General features: G+C 38.6%; 1 protein-coding gene across 6 annotated transcripts in view; it reads right to left on the bottom strand.

Moving 5' to 3' along the window:
- Positions 1–834: 834 nt before the first annotated feature.
- The window catches only part of dock10 (dedicator of cytokinesis 10), a 101875-nt gene continuing 76408 nt past the window's right edge, over positions 835–26301 (bottom strand). For 3 of the 6 annotated variants that reach the window (XM_053227502.1, XM_026940981.3, XM_053227503.1), the window contains exons 26-56: positions 24523–24636; positions 24340–24411; positions 24035–24181; positions 23552–23635; positions 23318–23414; positions 23172–23204; positions 22702–22880; positions 20592–20708; positions 19412–19532; positions 18016–18137; positions 17813–17927; positions 17555–17621; positions 17043–17090; positions 14462–14563; positions 12877–12986; positions 12508–12623; positions 10646–10783; positions 10237–10419; positions 9062–9172; positions 8759–8974; positions 8609–8666; positions 8079–8177; positions 6398–6504; positions 6190–6312; positions 5989–6102; positions 4969–5115; positions 4640–4850; positions 4005–4195; positions 3109–3209; positions 1757–1895; positions 835–1595 (exon numbers count right to left, since the gene is read on the bottom strand). In XM_053227502.1, the coding sequence (XP_053083477.1) occupies positions 1548–1595; positions 1757–1895; positions 3109–3209; positions 4005–4195; positions 4640–4850; positions 4969–5115; positions 5989–6102; positions 6190–6312; positions 6398–6504; positions 8079–8177; positions 8609–8666; positions 8759–8974; positions 9062–9172; positions 10237–10419; positions 10646–10783; positions 12508–12623; positions 12877–12986; positions 14462–14563; positions 17043–17090; positions 17555–17621; positions 17813–17927; positions 18016–18137; positions 19412–19532; positions 20592–20708; positions 22702–22880; positions 23172–23204; positions 23318–23414; positions 23552–23635; positions 24035–24181; positions 24340–24411; positions 24523–24636 (3630 nt within the window). In that variant the 3' untranslated portion in view covers positions 835–1547. The remainder of the gene's footprint in view (positions 1596–1756; positions 1896–3108; positions 3210–4004; positions 4196–4639; positions 4851–4968; positions 5116–5988; positions 6103–6189; positions 6313–6397; positions 6505–8078; positions 8178–8608; positions 8667–8758; positions 8975–9061; positions 9173–10236; positions 10420–10645; positions 10784–12507; positions 12624–12876; positions 12987–14461; positions 14564–17042; positions 17091–17554; positions 17622–17812; positions 17928–18015; positions 18138–19411; positions 19533–20591; positions 20709–22701; positions 22881–23171; positions 23205–23317; positions 23415–23551; positions 23636–24034; positions 24182–24339; positions 24412–24522; positions 24637–26301) is intronic. The other 3 variants (XM_026940987.3, XM_053227504.1, XM_053227501.1) reach the window with 3 other exon arrangements.

Here is a 26301-nt window from a genome sequence, read left to right as displayed (position 1 = left end):
GAGAGATGTTTGAGAGATGCCACCTAAATGGTTTCCAGCTCACAGAATCGCCGTAACACCAGTATATGACTGTGCCACTGGCCACAAAGATGTAATGCTATTACGCTACCGCTACGTAATCTCGGAAAATAACTTTTCTATCCTGTTTTCTTGAGATCACAACTTTTTTTCTCGTGATCTCAAGAAAACAGGATAGAAAAAATAAATTACTAATAAATAACTTTCTGGATCTCTGTAAGTCTCGATTTTGTAACTTTCTTTTTATATAAAACAAAAAAATGGAGACTCCATCCATAAATCTTAAATACCTACATCTACCTACAGAAAATGTCACCGTATAAACAGTTCCATGCATTTTTAAAAATCTGTTCATGTCCCCTCAAGGCCATTTGAGTTAGTTTTTATATTGATATAAACATGTGAAAAACTTTCCCTTTCAGCTGGCACTATATCAAATTTTAAAAAATGAATCAACATCTTCTGGACAATCTGAAACCTGTGTGCTATAAAGACAGCGTACTTCAATGATGTAGACTGAGAAAAGCTTTGTTGCATAGTATATAAACTATCCAAATGCTTAATAAAGCATCTTATTTTTACACCAAAACACTTATTTTATATCAAATATCAAATATTGCGAAGAGAATATATAAAATTATAAAAATATTATAATTTCGTGTTATAGTTTCTCAGTAAATGCAATAATTTATTCAAACAAACATAAAAGTCAAATTCTTTCATTTTTCTTTAATTTATCAAAACAACAAAAGTTCATATATTGTTTTTTTTTAATATTTATATATATATATATAAAACAAAACATTTTAAATATTATTAATTCTTATATACAAATTTAAAACAGTACATGACATAACACATTTTTCAGTCATAAAAACGTTATAAAACAGTAAATTTCTGTTTCCAAAATGTGAGAGTTGCGAGATTTGTGATTGTTAGGTTACAATGTTGCTATTTTAAGCATGTCTACATTCATACACAAACTAGAGGTGTGTTCAACGAGACTATCTGGGATACACTAGAAAAATGGAACATGATAATAATGATATCCTTAAATTCCTAAAACAGCCAATAATCTATGGAGTAGATGTTCGGAATCTACTCAATTCAGTGAGTGATGTAAAAGCCCTCTAATAAGATTGTAAGAAAGTCTTGCGTAGTTGAACACACCTCGAGCTAATTAAGGTCACTGTTTTCTAGAGGAACAGGGTCTAGAAGAGAAGGCATATGTGAATTTGAGTGTATATAAGAGGAGTGTGTCTGTGTGTGCATGTACATGTGGTAGTACAGGAAGTACAGGAAAAAAGTCATACTGTGTCCTTCACAACCAAAAACAGAGAAGCTGCCTGGTCTGTATCATCCACAGGGCTGTAACCTTGTACACCTTTCAGTCTTACTGAACCTTTCTTCTGCTTCTATTTTTCAGTTCGTTTATTTCCTCTCAACGTCCTCAAGGTTCACACTGAGAGTAACACTGGCAAGGTTCTTGGGGTAAAAAAAAATCATCTTCCTGGATGCTGAATGGCAGCTCAGAAGGCATTGGGTCGTTCTATAACTGACTGTCTTCCATGCGGGATCTTTACATGCCAAAGAGACAAAACGTATAAATAACCACAAAAAGCAGACACAACAATGTGTTTTGTGTACTCTTTACTATACTGCTAAGTAAAAACAGAGTATCAGGATCAGCTAAGTGAACTCCTGAGCTACTACGTGGCTTCTAAGCAAGATCACAGACCTGTTCATTCATGATGGCCGAGAGCTCGTTTAGCATGTCTCTGTAGTGAGCTCTCATTTCCTCCTGGTACTCCAGCTGGTCCTCCTTTATCAGCCGCTCGTTCACGTCCAGAGCCTGACCACATGCGTACGCAAACTGCCTGCAAGGGGACACGCAGACTGGGATTATAACTCAATTTCTAAAATACTATCCTAAAATACTATCCTTAACACGTATAAAAATATAAAACAGTCTTAGAACATGGTGTTTATTCTGTTTGAATCGAATCACCTTTGCCCTCTCTGTGCGGTTTGTTTGGGCAGGTGAGAACACAGCTATTACACATGGGTACGTTAAAAAAAAAAAAAAAAAAAGATTAAAAGCATCTGAGTGATGAGGTAGTCTCACTTCAAGCAGACTCTAGTGAGGTTTGGTGGTATTTAGAAAGAGAATCGACTCTGAATCAACCCAAGTGCAGGAAGTGAATCAAAGATTTCAAGTATACAGGGCAGTATTTTTTTTGCAAACTGAGCCAAAGGACAGAGCTGTAGAACTGCAAAAATGCCATGTATTCTGAATATCTGTACAGACGTTTTAAACACTTTATTTATAGAATTATAAAAGCATTTATTTACACACACACTTGGCAAAGTTTTGTTTTATGATTTTCCATTGGCGTATTTCCAATAACCAATGATTGAAAGAGTTTTATGAGTACATTTTCAGCCCTACACATCTCTCAACTAATGAAACCAAACCAAATCAAAGCAAATAGCAAACAAAAGTATCAATTTCGCTCAGATTCAGACTCAGAAAATGGACTAATAGGTGTGAAAAAAACAGTGGCTTTACACAGAGTAGAACTGTACGAGTAAATTAACACTGATGCAAAAGAGAAGGAATCGCACAATAATTGGAAATTACGTTACATTAAATTACATAAATCTCCTTCTTGCACCAAATGCAATCAATCAGCTAAGAATGGTTGTGTCTAAAGTTTGCTTTTTTGTAGACGGCATGTCTAATCTTCACTCAAAACACGCTGGCTAAGTAATATACAAAATTAGCCCAAATTGAATGAATTAAGTTTACACAATATTAAGTCATACAGCAAATATGCAGTGAGAAAGAGATCAGTTTTGGCTTTAAGATCAGCTATGATTGTTTTGAGCTTTGCGATGTCCTTTTATCAATTTTTACAGGTAACAGTGTTTCATGCAGCGTCGCATTACTAAACAATTCAACGTGGTTTGAGAAGAGTGTGCGTGAATTTAAGTTCAAACCTCAAACACCAAACCTCAGTAGCATAGAGAGAAGCGTCACAGTTCACAGTAAATGTACATATTCAATAATAACCAGAGGTAAAAAGGTACCTGAAGATCTCTTTGAGCAACTTGACCTGGTTGTCTGGGTATTTCTTTGCATTTTTCTCCTCTAAAAATGCCCGAGCGTAGGCCATTGGTCCTGCATTTACCTGCAGAAAAAGTTCACAAGACTTAGACCACAATTAAATTCTCATTTCTGATTGGTCAGAAGGTGTTGATTAATCTTCTGTAAGAGTAGCTCTGACAGTAGCTGACTGTAAGCCAAATCACAGGTTTATCTTCATGCACCTCGTTCCAATACATTATTGTTTCTATACTATGTACTGTATATTATTGTATATTCACAATAATTGTAATTCTGGTGATGTTTTCAAGGGGGAGACATTTATTTAGCATTTTTGAAGGATTCTCCAGTGTGCTCCACTGCTTTGTAACAGTCAGAGGTAAAGCTTTAAGTTTTACAACACAGAAAGTCTTCAGGATGGAGGGATTTGTGGGTTTTTTGGTAACACAAGTGGTATTTTTTTGTGTTTTTAACTTTGAGTGGGAGAAACAAGAAGAGCTGGTAAGGGTGAGACTGTTTATAGCTGCTATAACACAAGTGATAACAGGAATTAACAGGTAATAATTACACGTCACTAATAAATAAAATAATTTAATCATTGGCAATTTGCTGTGGATTAAGATGACTTCGGGATGTGCTGGCAACTTCAGGCACATAAAACAGGATGCTTTATTGTGTTTTATTCTTTAATTCAGGAATTATTTCTGGGCAGGCATAAGCATACTTTGCAGATATAATCTGTTAATCTTTTGGTGTAAGTCATTTTTGTGGTCAGACAAAAGTGCTTAAGTAAGTAAGGTATGACATATGAAATCTGCTGCTGCAGTTGTATTTTCAAGATCGATAGGAGATATGTGTGTGTGTGGATGCGTGTGTGTACCTTCACACTGACACTGCCCTGAAGCTTTAGCTGCAGCCGGATCATGTCCACCTCGTCCATCTTGCAGAGCTGGTTGAGTTCAGACACTTTGCGGCTCATCTCATCAATGGCCACCTCGATGGGGTTCATCTCTGTGCTCTGCTGCTTCACCACCTGGATCCGCTTCTTCAGGTACGGGAACATGGAGCTCGCTATTCACCAATGAACAATCATCAATCAATTAGCAATGTAAAAATGATTTCAGAATTTTTATAAGTGGAGAAAAAGAAATAATATGGAATATTTTTGTTAGAATTCTGACTGATAATAATTGTATATTCTCATATATACCTTGTTTTTTTTTTTTTTTTGTTTTGCTTCATTGCCATACAATAGATCAGAAAATTTTCTAAATTTCAGGCTTCTGTTTACATTTTTCATCCCCAGCCAGAACAGAGCTCTGACCCTTTTTAACAGATGGATGGGATCAGTTGGAAGGAAGGGAAAGTCTTGTCTGTTTTCAGCACAAGGCGGTAAATCTTACAAACGGCTGCTTTAATTGTCTTCTAGTTTAAAAATGTAAAACCAAGCTTTTCCAATAGTGCCTATTTTCATATGAAAACAGTGGATATTGTGAGAAATGTAGTCCAACTCACTGGTCAGGATGGTGCGCCTCTTGCACTGTTCCTCCACGTCGCCATGCTTCTTGCCAGAAAGAGTAAAGGGCGTCTCGAAGACGAAGCGATTGATGTTGTGATTCCTCTCAAAATCGGTCTTCTTTTCCTGTTGCTCCTTCTCATCGAAGTACGGCACCACATATGTGACCTGAATGTAGGCGAATCTAGGATCCAGGTCTTTGGGGTTCACCTGGACCCAGAAAACACGGTATTAAAGACGGGACAAGGTTTTAGAAGCAACCAACTTTTTAGAAGAGTTTGGAGATACAGAAATATACATCAGTGAGGGGAGGAGCAGAAGAAGGCACCTTATTGGAGTCCTGGATCATTTTGACATTGTCTGCTCCAAACTTGTCAGAGTAGAGTTTGAGGAGTCTTTGAGAAATCTCCGAAAGGCCTGTGAGCTTCGGCTCTTTGTAGATAAACTCCTTACTCTCCTCCTCTTCAAAGAATCCCTATTAGACAGGCCAATGTTAGTAGTGTTATCAGTTCTGTATGTGTACAGATCCTGCTTTAAACATTGGTATACACTGTCCTCATGTGGCAGCAATGTTAATAACTGCCTATCCTGCATTATGCTTCGTTGCCATGGCTCTGTAATGTGTGATTACTTTGATGGAAACACAAAAGCACTCATCTCTCACATGACTCAAACGTTAAAGCAGTTAATACAACTGCAAGACATCGCTATTAGTTAGGCTATAAGGATTGAAACAGCATGGATTAAACCAACCAAACACTTAGATACCTCTGTCTGACCTGAGAGCTTTACCTTTCTTTATTATCTAAAAAAACACTGTTATATCTTCATATTCCACATACTCAGAGTTAGGCATAGACATAAGGGAGACTTATGGGAGAAATACACCACAATACAGTGTTACATACCATACATAAATATGTATGTATGTAAAAATATGTTTAAATATTAGCTGTGTAGGAGAAAGAGGTGTGGTTAAGTTGTTTAGAGCAGGAAACGAGAAGAAAATGCCAGAAAGTGAACAAAACAAAGCGAACTTACCACTGCCTGACAGAGAAAACCAAAAGGAAGAAGAGAGCAGACGAAGGATTTAAAGAAAACAATGTGAGAGATGATCCTATGAGATCATCCTCAAAACCGACAATGAAGAGTATACAATGATACAGTTAAGGGCATTATTATTTTTATAATTTGCTACTCATTTAAGGGTTCGTTGTTTCTGTACAGTAAAATCAAGCTACATTACTCCAAGAGGAATTTGTCTTTTTCAGACTGGAGTCATGAACAGCACTGCAAATCTGAAGGTGCGTATTCTTATCCTTCTTACACGTATCTTCACGTGACTTACCTGTCCGTAGAAAGCCACACGGTAGTATCGGCCAAACAGACGCTTCTCTGAGTTCACAACCTCGTTCACCTTCAGATATGAGCGATGAATGTCATAGTACAGTTCTGACAGCCTCTGCAAAAATGCACACACACACGTTGTGTTCATTTTGTAAAGGAAGGAGTTCTCAGTAGGAAGCTCACCTAGAGGTCTAAGACTCACCTTGAAATCTCGTCTCTTCTCAAAGACGGCGATGACGGGCTTGTTGACATCTGCTACGAGCTCATGCCTTTCAGACTTCCACAGATAATCCGCACACAGCTCGAGCTGCTCCACCAGTGTGTCCTATGAAACAGACACCCAAAAATCATCAGTAATAATAAATACCATTATACCACAGTGCTACTGAAAAACGTAGTTCGTTCAGTACCTCAGTGTAAGGTGTATCCTGGGTGCCAGCGTCCTCCTTCATGGCTCCTTCCTCCTGCACGTTGGGGGTGATGTTCATAAATGCAGGCCAGCCCATACTGAATGACGCTGCAGTTCCCAACCAGAGAACGCACAGGTTAAACAAAAAAAAAAAAAAAGCAAGAGCAAAAAATGATTTACTTAGACATCTGCTCGTAACTATCTGCTTATTTATACACTTATTTATCCAACCATCCACTCACCCCTTCAGGCATAACTCTATCTATCCAACCATCCGTCCACTCACATTCAAGCATTTCCAAGTTTTTAGAACTCTAAATTGCACAGTTTTATATAAATATATTTATAATTGCACAGTTTTATAAATATTTGGTGCGCTTGTGATTTGTGACTAGCATGCAGTCACGGTTCACACACTGGGTGGACAGCATGGTGACCTGCGTTTGTGAACACCAGCCAACACAGTTTCTTTCACATCCACTATTTCACAAAAGTACTTTTTTACTGTACACAGCAAACCCCACAGCACAAGTTGAAACATAATAGTGTGCAGATGAAATAAACATTAGAGTCTACTGTATACCAGGGCTCATCAACTGGTGGAACGCAGTCTGGATGCGGACCCAGCAGTAAAGTATACCAGTGGACTGAAGTAATCACTAAAAATACTGCAGCAGAACTGATCGATGTATGAAGAAAAATGACCGCAGTGGAATGACTCCAGTTTTCTAAACATGGAGCAGCTCGACTTCTGTAACAGATTCTTCGTTTCGGCTTTCGCTAAAGGAAGCTCACTGGACCAGAAGCTGGCTACAGAGAGAGCTAGAGAGGTCAGTTTGTAATTTCTTTTACACTATCTGGTCTTAGTGAAGTGATCACATGACATGATGAATGGAAAGAGAAGTATGTGTTTATTCTCGCTGCTTGAAGAAAAATAGACTGCGCAGAGTAGAGGTGTGCATTGGGACAAAAAAAAGATGTGGGTGGTTATTATTTTAATACAGGCCATCAGATATGAGGCTTAAGGAACAAAGAAAGGCCATGTTCATTAACATGACAATAGAGGTTGTACATTTACCGCATTCATTCATTCATTCATTCATCTTTATTAACTGCTTTATCCTGGTCAGAGTTACTGTGGTTTAAATTACTCATTTGTTTACATTTTGGGAAACAGAGCCAACACAATTTGATATAAAATGGCGCCAGCAAGTACAATAAAATGTACATGCACATCTCTATTTCAGAGTCTTTGGCACTAGTGGAAAGTGGTAAAGTGAAGCACCATTGTGAATTATCTTATTGTCTTGTTTATAGCAATGAACTTATCATTAATGATTAAGCATTAAAAGGTAACTGTTATCCCATTCAGTCATGTTAGTTGCTTATCCAAACCTTTATAAACAAGGAATTCTATGTAACTGGATCTTTACAAATTTTAGCTTAATCCCCCTGTTTATATACTCAATCTTTTATATTGTACCTTTCTGGAAGACTGGAATCTATAAAATGAGCTTAAATATAAAATGGCATTCATTTTAACAAGATTTTGAGCCTCAGGACTCACCATCAAATATAAAAGTTCACACTCAAGAATATCTGTTAGATCTTAGTCCAGGAGCACATTCAGCACTCAGTAGAGTGGAGAGTTTTTAAGACATTGCAAGTGGAGGAACACTCACTTTCTCCTTCTTGAGGGGTTAGTAAAGGGCAACAGTTAATTACATTGGCCTCCTCTGTGCCCACGCTTGAGATCCGTGCCTTTTCAGGCTTCCAGTAACCTGTGATTGCAAAGGGGCAGGAGGTTTAACACAGGTTTACTTCTGTTGCTCGGGCTCTTAGCTATTCATGCTTCTACAGGCAAAAATGGAGAAAAAAGCAGAAGCATGCATAGAAGCTGTGGCACTCATTCTCACTCACACACACATACAATCACCGATGCCTCGTTATAGCTACGAGGCTTAGGGAAGCCATGAAAATCCATTTTTTCAGGCGACAGGCACTACAACAGTATGTAGTATTTTTTGCAAAAAGAGAAGCAGAGGGAAAGAGAAGATAGTGGTTATGCTGAGAAAAAGGCATCTAGTGATAAGCCATGCCACAGATGTTCCAGCTCAAAGTTCACCAAGCTTACTGCTGTGAAGAACAGAACCGCGCATGCAAGGTGCAACAGGCAGTGCATGGAGGTCTGTGGCCAGCAGGGGGCACTCACCTCTCCTCTTCAGTGACTCTGCTATGAGGGCAGAGATATGGATGTAGCACATGGCAGCCTGAAACACACAGCAATGAGACATTTTTTTTTTTTTTGTAACCACTAATTTCCTGTCAATAGTTTAAATCTTTATAACTCACTGCCTCTTACCTCAGACAGGTCTCCATTGCGGACGTGGATCTTGGCCATGCTTTCTAGCCAGGTACGCCGGAGCTCAGGGGTGCTGGCATACGAGTTGGCAAGGCTGTACTGCAAGTCTACCAGCATCTCCGGGTCCTTCTCATGCTCCTTCATTTGCGACGTGGCCATCAGGACGGTACGGATTCGCTTCGTCAAGTCCTTCACCTCAGCTGGTAATGTTGTGTTCTGACAGGAAACAAAAATGAATGTACTTTTCCGGATAATACAAAGTGAAGCCTCTGAATCACGTCTGAAGAGAAGTGTGGCACTTACTTTAAGAGGTGCATCGCCATTGGCGAAGTTATTGATAATAGCCAGAGACTGCTGGAAACGTGAGCCACCTAAAGCTGCATCTGCAATCAGCTGACTCACAGCCTTAATGACCTGTAAGATTAAAAATATAGGAATAAACACAGTCATATTTCCTAAAAACAAACATTCTCTTTATTCTATATATATATACAGTGCTGTGCAAAAGTCTTAGGCACCCTATGGCTTTTTTAATGCAAATTTTGTTGGAGATGTTTATTTTATGACTTCTGTATTATTGAGCAGATTCTCCAAGATGCTCAGTTTATTTCCTTGTAAAACTACACAAATTGGAGCAAAGGGTTGTCATACCAAATATCAGCTCTCCTTAGTTTATTACTGTTTACCACCCTTTATAGTAATTAGTAATATATTGTAATTTAATTTAATTAATTAAAAACCTTTAATTTTTGAAGGCATGTTTGCTTTACAGCATTTGCATGTGCCTTTTCAAGACTTTTGCCCAGTACTTTATATTGTAGAATATTTTAATATCCTATTGATTATTTCATAAAATAAATTGTGCTGTGATCATTAGGAATTTACACTGGAATGTGGAGGCCCTGGCTAAAACGCCTGGTTTAATATGTAAAAATGAGGTCAGCTGAGATAAAAAAAAGAAAAAAAAAGCCATCTATGCCCATCACTACCAGGAAACCATTTTTTTAATCAATTTGTGTTTTCAAGTTGTTTTTTATGACTGGAAAAGTAGTCAATATGTTTTTCAGGGTGCATGGGAAGGCCTGTATATATAGGGAGCACTTCCTTGTTAAAGGAATGATGAACTGCAGCAGTAAAGCTCAACATACTTCTGGCACAGAGCCTAATTAACATCTGCAGGAGTCCAACCCCCCTCCATCAGCCAATCAGCATGCTAAATTCAACATGAGCTTGTGAGATAAACCGGTGGAGCGAAAAGAAACAGATGATTGATGAGCCAGTAATTCTTTACTAAACTGGCAAACAATTATTCTGAAAGTGAGTGCAGTTATTCATGTCAGTCACTCAGATGTGGTTTTGAATGCATTAGCAGCAACATGAACCTAGCTCAAAACAGCAGGATATGTCCTTCTCCTTTTCTGTTAAAGAGGAAGATGGCATTCAAAATGACTGTTGTGCACAAACACAAACGGACGAACCTGGAGGTGAGAACGGACGATACACTTGCCCTTGGTGAACTCAAAATTCTTCCTCATGAGGAAATAGAGAAGGGCAGCAGCCTCGGTCTGTGTGCTACTGGAGCGATGGTTACAGCATTTCAGAATCTCATAGCACAGACTGCCACACAGGTCAGCCTTCCCCTGGAAAAACACACAGGGGAACTACAGAGAGAGAGAGAGAGAGAGAGAGAGAGAGAGAGAGAGAGAGAGAGAGAGTGAGAGGCGAGGGGCTTTTTAAAATTCCATACAAATACACAATTTGTTATCTTATTCAGAAACCCAGAATGCTTTAATGAAGATAAATGAGTCAGTAATAAGACCAAAATTTGTTATAATAAATGAGCTGTGTAGGTAGGACATGCATGTGTGTGTGTGTGTGTGTGTGTACCTTCTGTATGAAGAGGCGCAATGCAGCAAAGACGTGTTTAAGAGTGGTAGTAGACTGATTGATTTGGAAGAAGAGCAGGTAAGTGTCGAACACTTTCTTCATTAGAGAGTTCTGACCTTCATCCTGCTGTAGCTGTTTCTGTACAGGAGGAGAGGAGAGAAGGCATTGGACATAAACCTTTGTAGTCATCCTTTAAAAAAATAAATATGGTTACCAAATATGAAATATGAAATATGGTTACGTTGATATATTGTTACAACAAGGACACAGTGTCATTGATACCACTACTAAATATCATCCCATGTTCAAAAGTACAGTGCCCTTCAGAATTATTGGCACCCTTCATAATAATGAGCAAAATATTACATTATAGGAGAAACAATTTATCTGTGTTCTAAGAAAATCATTCTGCTTAGATGCACTTTTGTAAATAATAGCATTTTCTATCCAAAATATATGTGCCAAAACTATTGTCAAACCCATAAGGAATATATTAAATAAATGCAAAATGTTATTCTTTAAAAAAAGTATTGGTAGAACTTTCTATGAAGCCCATGCACATAATGAATTATAGCTCCATTTATAATTATTTATAAGCAAGTATTTCTGTTCTATAAATACATTTATAAAGACATATCAAGGCCTATACTTCAGTACAATAACAGTTATAATTACATGTATACATTCTAATACATTCTATAAATGTATTTATAGAACAGTTAGACTTGCTTATAAATAATTATAACTGGGGCTATAATTCATTATGAGCATGGGCTTCATAGAAAGTGTCACCAAAGCATTATTATAATTTGCTCTTAGTTCCCAGGAACTCTGTTGTTGCCTTTTTCTGTGTCATCTTGTCCTGGGGTATAAATATCACATTATCCTTTGTAAAATCCTTTTGTCATCCATCACCATGGGAAAGAACAAAGAACTTTCAAAACAAAACAGACAGATGGTTGATCATCTGCACAAATAAGGTACTTTGTATTTAAAATATATAAGTAGTTAGAAATACAATTAACACAATACGACCATAACAAAAAGTTGCAAAGGTGTTAAAACAGCCAGGAATTGGCTCTATTTGTGTTATTCTTATATTATACACACACACACACACACACACACACACACATATATATATATATATATATATATATATATATATATATATATACGTAGATAATGTCTGAAATCACAGATAGGGAGCGATCAATAACCTTTGTACAGAAATATGTTCGTTATTTTATTTCGTTTAATGAAAATAAGAAACATATATATATATATATATATATACACACACACACACACACACACACATATATATATATATATGTTTCTTATTTTCATTAAACGAAATAAAATAACGAACATATTAAATATTTCTGTACAGAGGTTATTGATCGCTCCCTATCTGTGATTTCAGACACTATCTACGTTGTAGGCATTCAGTAATGAATGAATAGTAAATGTTGCTATTATATGTGTTATATTCAAAAGTGATTCTAGACCTAACAGACTAGTCCTAAGTAGCTTGGTGAATACTTTTATCATTAGGCTACTCTGATCAAGTGATTATTGCTGTTCACTTGTACAGTAAAAACAGAATTGAGTAAAGCCTGCATTGGTAGCTTCCTCTTCTGGAGAATCTTCTGCCCACCAAATATGTGACTTAGGTGCTACCCATTAAAAAATGATTAATAATTTATAAATGTAGCATCTCACTGACACCCCTGTTGTTTTTTTATCCACCAGATGGCACTGCCATATCAAAAAGAGCTTGTCTTTACAAATAAATCCAGAGCTACCAGGTTATTGATTAAACTAGCACAGCAACACAGAATGAATGAGCGCCTGCCGACCTTGTGGTGCTGCACGAATAGTCCCAGGACATCGAGTACAGTGAGGGACACTTCTGTGGACAGATTGGCTTCGATGTCTGTCGGGCTCAAGTTGTCATTATCACCTGAATTCCCATCTAATACACACACACACACACACACACAAACACACTATTAGCATATAAGACTGCACATGAACATTAACACGTTAAGTGAAAACCCAGAGTTTAGACTGTAATTGCTAAGATTTGTATATACAGTATACTTACTAAGTCTGTAAACGCCATGTAGACCTTTAGTTTTCTGATTTCCAAGCATAAAACTTAAGGTATTTAAAGGTAAGCTGGCTAAGATGTTTAATGGGTGTTTAGTGTGTCCTGGTGTCATTACCTGGTTCCATCATCTGCAGCAGTTTGGGGTTGGTAAGGGCATTCTTGCCCCGAAGAATGGGCATGGTGTGGGAACGAGCGTGTCTGTGCCCATCCTGACCTGACAGCATCCTGATTATTGTGAATAAAGAACGTAGAGTGGGTTATGACCTTAAAAACCAGCTCATTTCACTCTAAAAAGCATGAATGCTAAGAACACTAGCATATAGAGCTGAATGCTATGCACTCTCCTTCACTGTTAGCTTACTAGCATATCTGGTTTGACTATTTGTTTAACCCTAATGTAATATATATTAGTCATTTTTCTTCTTATGATGTTATATTTTATTTGTCTCTACTCTTTTTGTCTTTTACAGACTGTCAAAACATCTCAAGTGTCATTTATTTTGCCTGAGATAGCTAGCATTTAATTACCTCAGAGCTAGATATGTAAGGCAACTTTTATATTTTTCTTCTCCCACACAAGCTACAGCAGTTAATAAAGACATAGTTTTAGCATATTAGCTGTTTTATTATAAATAGGGGTTTATTTACACACAAAAAAGGAATACAAAGACCGGCCATTCACAGAATACCACAGACAGCAGGTCAAGGGAGACGGCCATGCTGGATACAGACAAAATGGCTGCCACACTGTGTCGCAGGAGAACACTGTATATTAGTGGATATTGGTACTGTATCACATCATGAAATCGTGATGAAAAATGATGAACTGAGATGTTTTCACACTGGACAAATGATGGATACATGAGCTATGGCCACAATTCATTCTGTACCTTTAGTTATGTTAGCATTAAAGGCTACAAAGTTGCATTTTGCAACGGTATGAAAGAAAAGTTATAAAAGGGTATAAAAGGTTGACATGTCATACATAACACTTTTTCTCTCATTTCTTCAGGAATCAGTAATATTGTAATTCAGTTAAGGGTAAGACTGAGGCAAGATCAATAAAACTGACATCTTCTGCTAGATAACAGGAACATGCTAATAAGGCTAACATTTTCTGGCTTGGTGAAAAATGTAAGGCCTAAGGATCGATATATCACTGGGGCATGAGCCCTGAGAATAAAATGATCATTTATATTGGTCATGCCTATGGCTATGTCTGTGAAAACGCGCAGCATCTGTTAGATTTGTTGCTAACAGGAAAATGCTAATAACTCTGACATGTTGTGTTCGGTATAAAGCTTGGCTTTATCAGAAAAATAGGCCTGGGGATCAATGTATCATTTGGACAGGAACCCCAAGAATATTATTATTCCGTTTTGTGGAACAGGCAGTTACATCTATGAAGAAGCATAGAAACTTTTGTTAGATATGTTGCTAACAGGAATGTTAGCAACATATCTAATTATTAGGAATGCTAATAACTCTAACACAGTGAAAAGGCCTGGGGCAGGATTAATAATAATAATAATGATAATAATAATAATAATAATAATTGGTTTGGGGCATGGTTGTAGCTACGTCTGTGACAAAGAACTTCTACTAGATTTGTAGCTAACAGGAATTGGAAATGCTAATACTGTTACTCTGCTCATAATATAAGCCAGTCTCTATGGGGAATGTAGTTCTGGGGTGTTTACCATTGGGGAAGAAGCCCTGAGGACTGGGTGGAAGCATTCGAACCCTTCAGAGTGCCAGTGTTCTGCGTGGCCTGCGCCAGCTTAACCGCAGCTGCTAACTTCCTGTGCACAACGACCCAATCACAGCAGGGGTTAAGGGCACCATTATCATTACCATCATCCTCACGTTCTTCATCACATTTGAAGCAGCCAGGTGAAAGAAAAGCTTAGCGCTAATTTAGCAGGCCAGCATTCAAAGAAGGGCAGCGTTCAAGCTAGTTCAACTTGCAAATGTTAGTGTAAAAAATATCAAGCGCCTTATGTGATGCTAGTTATGTCCTGTTGGCATGTGCGTACTAGCAAATGAATTTAAATTTCAAATAAGAGTCCTACGGTATGAAGCGAATTTGTTTTGGAAGGCAGTCCAGGGGACAATAATGGAGATAGAGATGGAATGAAGAGCAGAATTAAGTGGTTGATGCTTGCTTAAACATGAGATGGAAATGAGAAAGCAAAGCCAGGCAAGACACAAAAACACAGCAAGACACATTAAACAGATTCAAACCAACAGGAGCATAATTACATGAAGGTATAATGATGCTTTAACATTTACATTACACATCCCTGCAAGCCAGTTTTCAATCTGTCAGTGTATATGATATATATCAATGTGATAAATGCTATCGTAACAATGTTGTCTTAACTGACTGGAGCAATATTAAGTACTTAAACATCTCCATACTTAAAGATTAAAGGTGCACTGGACAATATTTTACTTATCTTTCTATTAGAAATAATGTGAAAAATAATTGTTAAACAATGTGTTCCTGAAAAAACACAAGTTTTGTACTGGACTCCTTGGTTATAGACACGCCCCCATACTATTGTTCATTCATTCATTCATTCATTCATTCATTCATTCATTCATCCCAGTAACTGTTTTATCCTGGTCAGGGTCGCAATGGATCCAGAGCCTATCCCGGGAACGCTGGGCATGAGTAGGGGATACATGCCAAGCCATCACAGCGCACCATACACACACACACACACACACACACACACACAATCATACATCATAATCATACCCTCATTCACACATAGTGGCAATTTAGTACAGCTAATCCATCTACTGGCATGTTTTTGGGAGATGGGAGGAAACAAAACCTGCTGTACCATGATGCTGCCCTCATACTATTGTTGCGGTAAAAAAAAGACAAAAAAAAGCTACAAATCATTGTAATTTATTTCTATTTCACCTTGTGACCACTAAAACTAAAAAACTGCCCAATGCACCTTTAATTAAAGAGAGAGAGAGAGAGAGAGAGAGAGAGAAAGGTAGAAAGCATTGAAACAGGAAATGAAAAAAAAAAACCTCAATAAGATCTCAGTGAGATAGATAGAAAGAGAGAATAAGAGAGAGCTATTACTGCATCAATAAATTGAATAGTACTAGGAGTGTAGATGCAGAACACAGAACAGGAAACCATCTAATATATATATATATATCACTGCTTTTTCTTTTTGTAACTTAGAAACATAAGACAGTATCATACAAAGAGTAGGTTTCTGTCCTTAAAAAGCTTTATTCAACTGAACGGCCTGCTTTGGTGTATAGCAGCTACAGACTCGTCCATTAAAATCATGATTAGGAGATTAGTATTGGGTTAATAGTCCACCAATTCCAATAGCCTGATCATTTACGGTAGTGTAGCTGTGAAAAAAAAAAAAATCAAATATGGCTACAAGTCACTCTAACAGGCAGGGCTTTGTGAGGTGAAAGAAAAAAGAGGAGGGAGGAAGAAAGAAGTGAGAGAAATGGCTGATTTTGAAACAGAATATGTTACTGGAATCTCTTTCCTTACAGCCAAAAAAAAAAAAAAAAAAACGCAGACTACGGTTTCACATCAAAGGCCTTGTTTTCAAGCTTTCGAGAAAGAGAGAGAGAATCCTCAGTGATAGGGCCGTGTGTTAAACAGCCCCATCTCACCTATAAATCCTTATCCTCTTCATTTCATTAATACCTGACTTTACTACAGGATGGCCTGGGAAAAGAGGAGTATTACCACTTATTCATAGTTAAAGGATGTGGGAACTAAATTAATCAGCGATGGGTTAATAAGAAACAAGATCTTTACATTTCCAATGCACCATGATAGTAGCTATATTGGTGTTTGAGAGTTATTTCAAATGATCCTTTGTCATTGCCTTATATAACGACAATGAAAAACTGTGATAGAAAGCATATGAGATCCCAAGTGCCATAAATAATAAACCTATCCTCGCCTGCCTCTTTCCAAATCCAAGCTCCACATAGCAGGAGATCTTTCGTTCTCTGTGCTATTCCTTTTTCCTCTCAGTCTGGCTGGAAATCCGATGTCTCACATGTTCTCTCTCTTTCTGTCTTCTTTTTTCCCTCCTCCTCCTCACACAAAGACACGGACACAGACACAGAGACAGAAACTACCGAAAGTAATGCAGTGCAGGTGCTCGGTGGTACATGGCTTACAAACAAGCTATGAAAACCCTGTTGGCTTTCAAATGGACCAAAAACACACAAAAAAAAGATCCTTAGAGAAGTGAGTGATCCGTTTTAGGCACTTACCTGGCTATGTGACGCTTTCCCAAGAACCTGAAGTGCTGGAGACAGAGTCTGTCAGGGACGAGATGGAGAGATTAGAGGGAGTGAACGCTGAGATGCAAACAGAATATGCAGTGTACCGAGAACAGGAAACAGTGCAGAGAAACACCGTGAAAGATGGAAATATGTTAAGTGATCTTCACATACTTAGTAGTGACACATTTCCTTACAAAAAATATTTGTCTATTAAAACTAATAGGAAAAGTTATAAAGTTATAAGAGGGCTGATTTTCCACAAGACCAGACCCTTTGAAGAGTCCTGAGAATTTAAGTGGTTAGTTTTATGTTGATTCCTTTTTTTTATTTTTATTTTTGCATTTAATCTATTTTTTTCCACTTACTCGCACTTGAATCCATTGACCTCACCACTCACACTCCTTCTATCCACCCGTAATTTGTCATCCTATCCATCTTTCCATCCTTATATCCACTGATTATTGTAGATACCAATTCACCATTTACCAAAGAAAACTTACTCTAAGATATTGAAGAAGTCTGAAATCTCCTGGTGAATGGCTCGTTGCCAGTATGCAACCATTACATCTGTAACACAAAGCACAAGGCTTGCCCACTCACATCACCATACATCAATCATCACGAAAAATATACTAGTCAAAACTGTTAATGATAGTAACTAATGTGGGGGAAAAAAACGTTCTTGGAAAATCAAGGGATATTGTCTCAGTGGTGTCTATGTGTGTATACTGTACTGTATGTAGGCCCTGATCTCTCACCTTCTGATATGGTTTTCATAATATGCAGGAAACACATAAGCAGACTGCGTGTCTCTGCTTGGTCCAGTTTATCAAAGCGTGAGCCATAACCAATCAGGGACTGCGGCCTGGCAAACTGCACAAAGCATATGAATATCATGTTAGGAATGTGTTACTGTACAGTGATAATACTGAGAGTTATCCAAAAATTCATGTCTCTTCACCTTTTCACATCCATCCATCTTCTCGCTGTTGCGGTCACTATTGCTGGGGTTGGACTCAATGCTGATGAGCGAGCCTCGTGAATCTGTGTTGTTAGCCGTTGATACAGCAAGTGATGAAAACACTAAAAGAAAAAAGAAAGATGTCTGAATGGATGTCTGCCTGCTATAGTTATGTTCTGTAAACATGTCAATCATGTGATCTGTTTTAGTCATGTTGTGTGGGTGGTGACTGTGAGCATGAAAGCATACGAGCATTTCTGACTGGCTAGGATAATGCACGGTTAAAGACTTGTGTTCCTGGTGTCCTCGTTTTCGCTTGCCTGTAAGGTCGCATACTGGGGTGTCCAAGTACCCTTTTATGTGTGTGGAAGCTGATGTGGTCTTCTGCTGTTGTAGTTCATCCACCTTACAGTTCGATGTGTTGCCTTTATGAGCTGCTTTTCTTCTTACCACAGTTGTAAAGGTTGGTATCTGATTTACTGTAAACTTCAGCTTGAACCAGTCTGGTCATTCTCCTTTGACCTCACTCACCAACAAGCCGTTTTTGCCTGCAGTACTGCCACTCATTGGATATGTTTTGTTTTTTGCACTATTCTGTGTAGACTTTGGAAACTGTTGTGCATGAAAATCCTAGAAGTTTCTGAAATACTCAGTTTTGGTTTCTGAAACAGGTATTTCTGTGATTGGCTGATTGGGTGTACAGGCATTCCTATGATTGGCTGATTGGGTGTATAGGCATTCCTGTGAGTGGCTGATTGGGTGTACAGGTATTCCTGTGATTGGCTGATTGGGTGTACAGGCATTCCTGTGATTGGCTGATTGGGTGTACAGGCATTCCTGTGATTGGTTGATTGGGTGTATAGGCATTCCTGTGAGTGGCTGATTGGGTGTACAGGTATTCCTGTGATTGGCTGAGTGGGTGTATAGGCATTCCTGTGATTGGCTGATTGGGTGTACAGGCATTCCTGTGATTGGCTGATTGGGTGTACAGGTATTCCTGTGATTGGTTGATTGGGTGTACAGGTATTCCTGTGATTGGCTGAGTGGGTGTACAACCATTCCTGTGATTGGCTGATTGGGTGTACAGGCATTCCTGTGATTGGCTGATTGGGTGTACAGGCATTCCTGTGATTGGCTGATTGGGTGTACAGGCATTCCTGTAATTGGCAGATTGGGTGTACAGGCATTCCTGTGATTGGCTGATTGGGTGTACAGGTGTACAGATGTTCCTATTAAACCGAGTTTTGACTGTATATGACTACTGTACAAAAACATACAACAATACTATAAAAATAAATAACAATATTTGCAATACTTTATATAAAACATTGTACCTTGTATAGCCTGAATTGAGATGATCTGACATGAAGTTGACCTGTTATAACCCTACACACACCTGTAATTGAGTTGAGCACCTCCTTGGACAAGGCGGCATCTACTGAGTTTCCATGACGAGTGCTGTGACCACTATGACCCGGCAGTCCTCCCCCTCCTACACTCACGTCATCTTTGGAACCCTATAAATAAAATGCAATTAAGACACTTGAAAGCTTTGCTAAAGGCTTTTTTTTAAGTGGCAAGAAAAGAAGTACACAGGTAGGTCAGGTCACTGCTGAAGTTCATTATTTTCCTATTACTTAACTGCACACCCTGTCATGTTTTATTCCTCTTATACAACAGCAATTTGTTCACATATATATACAATTTAATTGTATATTAAAGAATGACATATTATATTCTTTATCCATTTATGTATATGTTACATTTAACATCGACAAATCAGGTTAGTTTCTATCATCACTTATATTATAACAGTTATAAATTTCCTCACCAGCCTCTCTGTTTTTTCTCGCAGAGCTAAACCTCAAAGCGCAAAGACTTTCCTCTGTCGGAAAACCTAAAGTTACAGCTTTACCACTGTATGTTATAATGCGCTGTCGCTGGAGACTCCTTCCAAAAATACTAAATAAATTCTTCTCACAGAAAACTTCACTATATCAACTTCACATTTTTAAATACTTTACTGTGTAGCATCCACCTTGCAAGTCCTTGTGTAAGCTGATATTATTGAAATGATAAAATATTACAATAGAAACCTGCAGCTTTTGACCCAACAGAATTAAGAATTCAACAGCTCTATGGTATAATCAAACATTAACCTTGCCTGTGTCTCACTACATAAGAATATTCAATGTGAATTTTCTATGTAGAGTTTCTATGATATGTTCATTTATAATGTGCATGAATTTTAAATAATAAAAAAAGGATATAGGACTATTATTGTGGGTATGGAAGTCATTCATAGACACTTTTAGGAAACAACAGTGCATCCTCATTTAGAATTGTTATACCCACTTCTTTATAAATAAGGACTCTGGGCTGGATTTTTGTTGGAATATGCTACAATCATAAATTAGAAACAGTGAAGGATGTTCTGGTCCTTTGAAAACTATATCTGTGCAAAAGACAGATATTGAAAACTGGTTATTTTTACTGTACTTCAAAGTTAAGAGCCAAAAACATCACGGCTTCTACACGTTCCTAAATGTGTGTGTGCGTGTTTGTGTGTGTTTTACCTGGTCACTGGAGGTCAGGTAGATGGGGAAGAGGTCTCTGAGGAAGAAGCGTGGCATATTGTCCAGGATTAGACCATACAGGGGCAGATACAGAGACGCGATCTTGGCCTGCTTCTCCTGAACACACACACAGAATTGATGTTCACACACAGAACTGCAATACATTAGGTATAAAACAATAGGTACACTAGGGACAGCATATATGATGTTGACTTTAGTATGGACTTATTCTCAGGGCAATCTGTAAGCCGGGCTGCAGCTTCAAAACCATTTATTTCATACACGCACACACACCAAAAACACACACACACGTCCCAGCCTCTACACATACATGGGTGGAGGCACCAAGCTTTAATATTTTCCTGCTGTTTCGGTGCTTTTCTTTCCAGCATTGTTCCCCCCTACACACACACATGCACACACACACACATATACACACACAGGTTTTAAAGTGCCGTACTACATAATAGCTTGATTGAATCTGCTGAGAACGTAAGATCAGAAAACTAGCTTCACTGAAAATCTGTCTTATATAATAAAACCAAATGCCTTTTCTTCAAGAGAAAAGTGGTGTGAGGTAGCAGTCTCTGGCATATGCAAAGCTTTACAGGAATTCTGTCAATGACCCTGATGAAAAATTCCCATGTGATTCCCATTGGAGTTTATGGGTCACCATGGGAACTCTATGTAAAGTTAAGGGACCACCATGGCTCCCTTGCATGAGATATTGTAGTATGGTCATGGGAAGTGACAACGTGTATATGAGACGCCACTAAAATTAATGGTACGCACCCAAATAACTAACCCATAAAAATCCAATAGGAATCCTGTGGAAATCCTATTCAGATGGTACTCCACAAAAATCCATTCGAAAACCCATAGAAATGAGACCGTATTCTAGTGGGTAACCCAAAATAAAATCCATTTGGACTGTGAGATAATAATAAACTATGAACTCCCATTAAAATCCCATATTCAGAGTTTCCAAGTTACCAAAGGATTCCAATTAAATACACATTAAATGTATATCAATAAGAATCCAATATAAATATTCACAAACATGTCCATTAGGTGACAGAAAACTAAATGCAAGTCTTACTTTTCACTGCATGAAGAATAGAGAAGAACTAAAGTAGTGGATGTGAGTACTTTGAGCAGATAGAGGTCTGTTTGGGATTTTCCAGATTTCCTCCATGAAAAAAAGCTACTGAATATTAAAAGAGAACATAGAATAAGCTCCTGCTGCAAACTGTCATGGACTCCCCCCTCCACGTTGCAGTTCCCATGGAGACAAGTTTTGGTTCCTCTTTCTGTTTTGGTCCGGTTCCCACCCCATCTTTTCACTGGTACTCGAGTGTGTCCTTGTAGCATTGCAAAGTCTTATCATGCATTATTGTCACAAAGCCTTGTTTTTTTGTACACAAAATGTTTCCTACTTCTGCGATTTTCCTGGTTTTGACTCTAGTTCCTATTACTGATAGCCCTTGTTTGATGCGTTCTGCCAGTGTTTTGACCCTTGCTATGGACTTAGGATTGCTGGAGTTGCTCTAAATAAAGCACATACCAAGTTTGCGCACTTGCGTCCTGCTTCTACACACTGCATGTTTCACATACAATCTGTCACATGAACATGAACTGAAATACTGTTTTTAGTCATACAGTATAATATCTACATAAATATATATATTTATATAGCTCTATATAAATAAAATATAGCTATGTGTGAACATGTATTTCACACTCTTTCCCTTATTTCACTGTACATCAGCACTTTCCAGCTGCTTTGTGCTTGGCATAGCACTGCATCAAAGCCCATCCCATGTTTGCAATCAGACTGTAGTATTTTCTCAGAAATATGACTTTGAAACACTTCATAAAACCTGCAGAAGAAGACTCACAACTGATCGTCACCCCATTTCTGGGTATTTACCTGTAAATCCCCTCTATCAACACAATTATATCAGCCTTTACACACCAAATACACAGAACCGTTACAGCCTCTTGCTTCTAAGCACTAACAATTGCTGGTATCATTAATAATAAACCACAATGTCCTTTTTACTCAGGGAAAATACAGAGCAAGATAGTTTTAAGAAGGTTTTAGGGTTACCTTCAAGGTGTAACGGGAATCCAGGGAGTGCTTGGCCATCAGGTTCTTCAGGCTGGCCAGAGCCAGGTGCCTAATATCTTGCTCATCTTGGAGAGCCAAGCCGAGTTCCCTCAGCAGCAGACCTGTCAGGAAATGTTTCCTGCAGAACTCCCCAGTCAGGCTGTACTCTGGCATATCCACTAGGGGATGATATATATAGAAATAGACATTTGACATTTAAAGGGTAGACATTTAGAGGAAATCAACCAAATTACCAGATATTCACAGCCACTATCAAGGTGGGATGATGAGCTGAAACAGTCAAGACTCACAACTGAAGCCACGGATGCATGATATTGTGAAATGTTTACCCTAACAGTATGTAAGACCTAATTTGAGATAATATTCTCTTTTGGATAAATCATCATGAAACATTGTATGCTAGAGACAAATTCAACAAATGCAATATTTACTTAATGTTTAATAATTACCCTGAGCACTTTGCGTTTCCGGCGAGGCCTTATCTGACGGGATGAACAGAAATGGAGGAAAGAATGTTAATGCGATGTTGTCTGTGTTAATGAGGACAAGACCAATGAGGTTGGAACAAGGCATTGGAGCTTTGGAGCTGGCTGACCTGTGATTCGTGCAGAAGGGATGGGCAGGCTGAGAGGGATGTAGTGCTCGTGGTTGCACACTTCTCTCAGGAACTCGAACTTGAATTCGCACAGCATCTGCGCAAAAACAGTAACAAAACAGGTCAGGATTGGGCACAGATTATGGATAGAAGGTCAGTGCCATGCTGCAACCATGCATTTATGATTACAATTTTACACACAAAGTTTTGGCAGTTCTCTACGGATTGTGCTACCTTGTTGTCACTGTTTGTGATCATGTTGATGTAGTTGCTGATGAGTTTGAAGGTAAAACCTCTGTCCATTAGAGTGAAGCAGCGCTGTGAAAGAACACACACACACACACACACACACACACTGTTAACCTCTACCTCACACATGCAAACAGACCATATAATGACACCCTGTGAAAAAGACTGAAAAATGCATCAAAGCCCTCAGTCCATGTGAATCCACATCTACATAGCCAATAATCATCAGAATAAATAATTTCATCCAAACATCTGAGATAAAACCAGTCCCTGCAGGCATCTTGTTTTCCAAGTATCCTTCCATGTAAACTTCATATCTGGCATCAGCATCCAACAAGAAAGCCAATATTTTTTTAGGCTGTGCTTTTGTATTTTAAATGGTAATCTTTGCTCAGTTGAACTTTTGTTGGGAGTGAATATTTCTCTTCAGTATTAAGGCTTAAAATACAGTAAAGCACAGGCACTCACTTTTACGAAGGCAGCAACAGCTTGGCTGGCACTGCGAGTCTCCTCAGGCAGATCTTTGCACTTCCAGAAGATGTGATCTGACATCGTCATGATGAGAGTCTCCAAGTGGCTCAGGAAGGTGCCTGGGAACCGTTGTGACCGAGGAACCTGTTTACATACGCAGATAACCTTTTCAACTGAAGTCAGAATGGGTGAACATGAGATAAGAAATGAAAACAAGATGCAATCAATATAACTAGTTCTGTTAGATAAGAATATTATGCCTCCAAGAAAACAGGCTTATTATGTGAAAGGTGCAAGTTTACTTTTAGCTTTTCTGAATCGACCAGGTGCTGGGCCATGGACTTCACTATGATTTCCAGAAAGAACCAAGAAAACTGTACAAGGAAGGAAATGGAAGAAATCATATGTCAGATATACTCATTACTTAAGAGTTTCCCAGTATGTGCAAGTGTGTAGTGCAGGGAGAGTGGGATGTGTTGTCTCACCTTGAGGATGTTTTTCACAGCCGACTGCTCGTTGGTCTTCAGGTCAGAGTTCATGCCTTTTGCCAGCTCCTCATGCACGGTCCGGAATCCATGTGCTTCAGTCTTAAACACAAACTGTTTAAATAGAAACACACAATTGAATTACGTAAGATGTGTGAGGAGAAAAACATTTAAAAGTAACTGTTGCGCAAATTGTATGTCTCGCTTTATGTGTTGCATGATGTGGCATCTTCACTGTAAAATACACAGAAGCACCTACACTTTAACTTTCATAATCAACATTCATAATTCTGATCCGGTCAACATGCAGATTGGAAACGCCCTCAACCCTGCATGCCCCGCCCATTTGCAGTGGTAAACTGGTGTTGCATGGCCTACATTTGCGTATTGGAATCTAATATACTCTCATGTTCAATACTACCTTGGATTTTGCATTGAGAACTTACTAATGGCTAGTAATCTCTGGGGAGGCGGAGTCAACCACAGAATACAGCAAAACTGCTTAAGTGACTAAACTGACTCTGTGGATTCAAATGAATCACTTTAACCCTACATACACAGTTGTAAGTCACAAAACAACCCAAGGCCATGCGTCAACAACTGACCCGAATGATTCCTCAGACCAGTCTTACGGCGCATGTGGTCTGATCTTTCAAATAGCTCCCATTAACTGTTTGACGAACAAAAATGCATAGATACATTACAAAGGAAAATAAAGCTTGGGAGGAAGTACCAGAGATCGTTAGTGTCTCGGGTGAGTGTAGGTTGCTAGTACAGTTAGCTGGCTTTGCTAGTCTGACAAAATGCTAGTACAAAGCCTAGCATTTAATATGTAAATGAAACGTAAAAATACAAAACAAAAGTGATGTGTATAAATTGTTTAGTGGGCTATAGCCTAGAGAGCACACATCCTGCATGAATGTAGGTTAAAAATGATTTAATCCTAAAAACCTTTTATAATATTTTATAACAGTTTAAATTAAAGCCGACTCTAAAAGGGAACTGCTCTATTCCCAGAAGAAATCTATTTTTCTTAGTCTGGGTGGCAGGTGGGATGGCAGCTTCTCTGGTGTGTGTGTAAACAACACGCTATGTATAGCATTTACAAGACACAATAACAGCAGAGTGCGTAATCTCAGTGCTCTCTTTCTCTCACTCTCTCTATTTCTTCCTTCACTGCACACACACACACGCAGAACCACACACATACCCACACACACTCTCACACACACGATTGATGCAGGATGTGGCTGTTTTGGATGGTTGCTGTTTTTATTCTGTGCCCCACCTCACATCCTCTTAATATTTGTTAAGCGTAAATATTCATTGCTGAGAGTTATAGCGATCCTGTGAAACACAACACGCACATGTATGCGCAGTATATTCACACACAGATACACACCCTGCAATGCAGAGCACTAGCAGAGCAAAAACCTCTTGACTGGTTACTAGCACAGACACCATACTAATCAGTTGCCATGGTTACGCCGCCCTCCTCATCGGTTTACCCTTTTCCTCCCTCCTTTCTCCTCTCTCTCAGCGTCCTCGAAAGATTGAGTGCTTCCTTGGTTGTTTGCACAGAACATGAAATAGGTCCTGTTTTTTCTCTTGCTTTCTGTCTCTCTCTCTCTCTCTCTCTCTCTCTCTCTACCATAAGAAATCGCTTTACATTGTCACTCAGAACTATGTGTGTGTAGGTCCATGAACTGCCTTTAATCAAGCATGTCTCACTGCTACCTGCATCTGCAATCATGCTATTAAACTTGTATTTGGGGAAAT

This window comes from Pangasianodon hypophthalmus, chromosome 21 (genome assembly GCF_027358585.1).
Source record: "Pangasianodon hypophthalmus isolate fPanHyp1 chromosome 21, fPanHyp1.pri, whole genome shotgun sequence".
Taxonomy (NCBI): Eukaryota; Metazoa; Chordata; class Actinopteri; order Siluriformes; family Pangasiidae; genus Pangasianodon; species Pangasianodon hypophthalmus.
The sequence above is the reverse complement of the archived record's forward strand: the minus strand, read 5'-3'. Positions and strand labels throughout refer to the sequence as shown.